The sequence below is a fragment of the Tupaia chinensis genome, unplaced genomic scaffold (assembly GCF_000334495.1).
Source record: "Tupaia chinensis unplaced genomic scaffold, TupChi_1.0 Scaffold000558_1, whole genome shotgun sequence".
Lineage (NCBI taxonomy): Eukaryota > Metazoa > Chordata > Mammalia > Scandentia > Tupaiidae > Tupaia > Tupaia belangeri.
Window position 1 is genome coordinate 1,650,099 of NW_006160070.1, and position 1,723 is coordinate 1,651,821.

The window sequence follows — 1,723 nt, forward strand, 5'->3', positions numbered from 1 at the left end:
CCGCCTGGGACCCCTCGGCAGCAGCTGCAGGAACGGCCAGGAAAGCCACCTGAGGGGTGCTGCTGCCTTTGGAATGCAAAGTGAAATTGGGGGGCAATAGTCCCGTCCTGCCCCTGCCCCTGCCCCTGCCCCTGCCTCAGCCTCAGATGAAGAGTAGAGGAAGCAGGTGCCGTGGTGGGTAGAGTGGTGGGACCACCCCTCCCTCAGCCCCGCCGCCAGGCTCCAGGCCACCCTGATGCTGCCTCTGCTGTCACCCAAGAAGAGGGGGCTCTCCCCTGCCATGTGCCATGAGCCGCGTGACTCCCCACTGCCACGGGCACCTTTGCGTGGCATCGGGTGTCAGCTGCTCCTGTGGCGCTGCCCCACCCTCTGTACCAACTGCCAGGTCTGGGTCATATGTCCAACGTGTAGAGCAGGTGAGAGAGGTTCAAAGGTCAGTACTGATCTCTGCATGCCCGTGGGCTCAGCCCTTCTGTCCCCTCATCTTGTTTCGACACGTGGCCAGAGCAGTGCATGTTTGATACCGGCAATGCCAGGCCCGCCTCCTTCCCTCAGCCGGCCCTGGTTGCCTGTGGCCCCGGGGGAGTCATCAGAGTGCAGCCGCCGAGGTGTCCGCCTCGTATAGTGGCGATCGCGGGGTCTGGTATGCTCTGGCGGGGCCGCCGAGGTGTCCCCAGGGTACTTGGGAGTGCCAGCACACCCTTGCTGCCATCCCGGCTGGGCAGACGCGCCGTGGTGCAGGCCTCACAGGCTGTGGGGAGCCTGAGCCCCACCTGCTCACCTGGGAACCTCCCTGGTTTTGAGAGTTGACCTTGGCCTGTAGGGGTCAAGTCCCTAGCCCAGGCACGTAGGCATCACCTTAGGGGGCCACAGGTACCTAAGCAGTGACAGCTTTGTGTGCGGGGAGCGGGCACAGCAGCGAGCCTGCGCTGGGGCCTGTGAGCACCTGGCCACGCCCTAGCCCGATGCACCTGCTCCCACCGGCTGCGCTTGCTCACGCCTGCCCTCCCCAGATGCTGGACGAGAACCACCAGCTGATCCAGTGCATCCTGGACTACCAGAGCAAGGGGAAGGCAGCAGAGTGCACCCAGTAAGTCATCCGGCCCGCCGAGCGGCAACGCCCGTGGGTGCAGGGCAGGCGTGCCTGCACCTGGGAGCCGAGGTCACATTCACCCAGGAGCCCAAGGGACCGCCCTTCCCTCTGTCACCTCCCAGCAAGAGGTGGGAGGGCAGCTTGGAGGGCCATTGCAGGGCAGGAGCTGGGGGGGACCCACCAGGGATGCCAGTTTCTCCAGGCAGGACCTCCAGTGACCCAGGGCTAGACTCGACAGGCTGTCGCCCTTGCCTGGAGATGGAGGGTGTGGGCTCCCTGGACCGCACCTGTGGCCTGTGTTGGGGCCCTGGACTCTGGCTGTGATGCACATTGCCATGGACCTCAGACGCTGGGTGTGGCGTGCATCACCCTGGACCCTGGGCCCAGCCCGGGAGTGCTATTCATCTGGGCCTGGGGCCCTGATAGGGCTTGACTGGGTGGTTGAGGGTCGTGGCAAGACCTTTGCCACTTCAGGTGGCCTCACGTGAGCCCTGCCTGCAGGTACCAGCAGCTCCTGCACCGGAACCTGGTGTACCTGGCCACGATCGCAGACTCCAACCAGAACATGCAGTCGCTGCTGCCCGCCGTGAGTACGCATGTGCCCGCCAGGACGTGGCCTCCGCCGGGGCG

General features: G+C 65.5%; 1 protein-coding gene across 1 annotated transcript in view; it reads left to right on the top strand.

Moving 5' to 3' along the window:
* Nucleotides 1–1,723, top strand: part of SS18L1 (SS18L1 subunit of BAF chromatin remodeling complex) — a 15,739-nt gene that overhangs the window by 3,259 nt on the left and 10,757 nt on the right. The window contains exons 2-3 of the mRNA XM_006157716.3: nucleotides 1,014–1,090; nucleotides 1,595–1,679. Of these exons, the coding sequence (XP_006157778.2) occupies nucleotides 1,014–1,090; nucleotides 1,595–1,679 (162 nt within the window). The remainder of the gene's footprint in view (nucleotides 1–1,013; nucleotides 1,091–1,594; nucleotides 1,680–1,723) is intronic.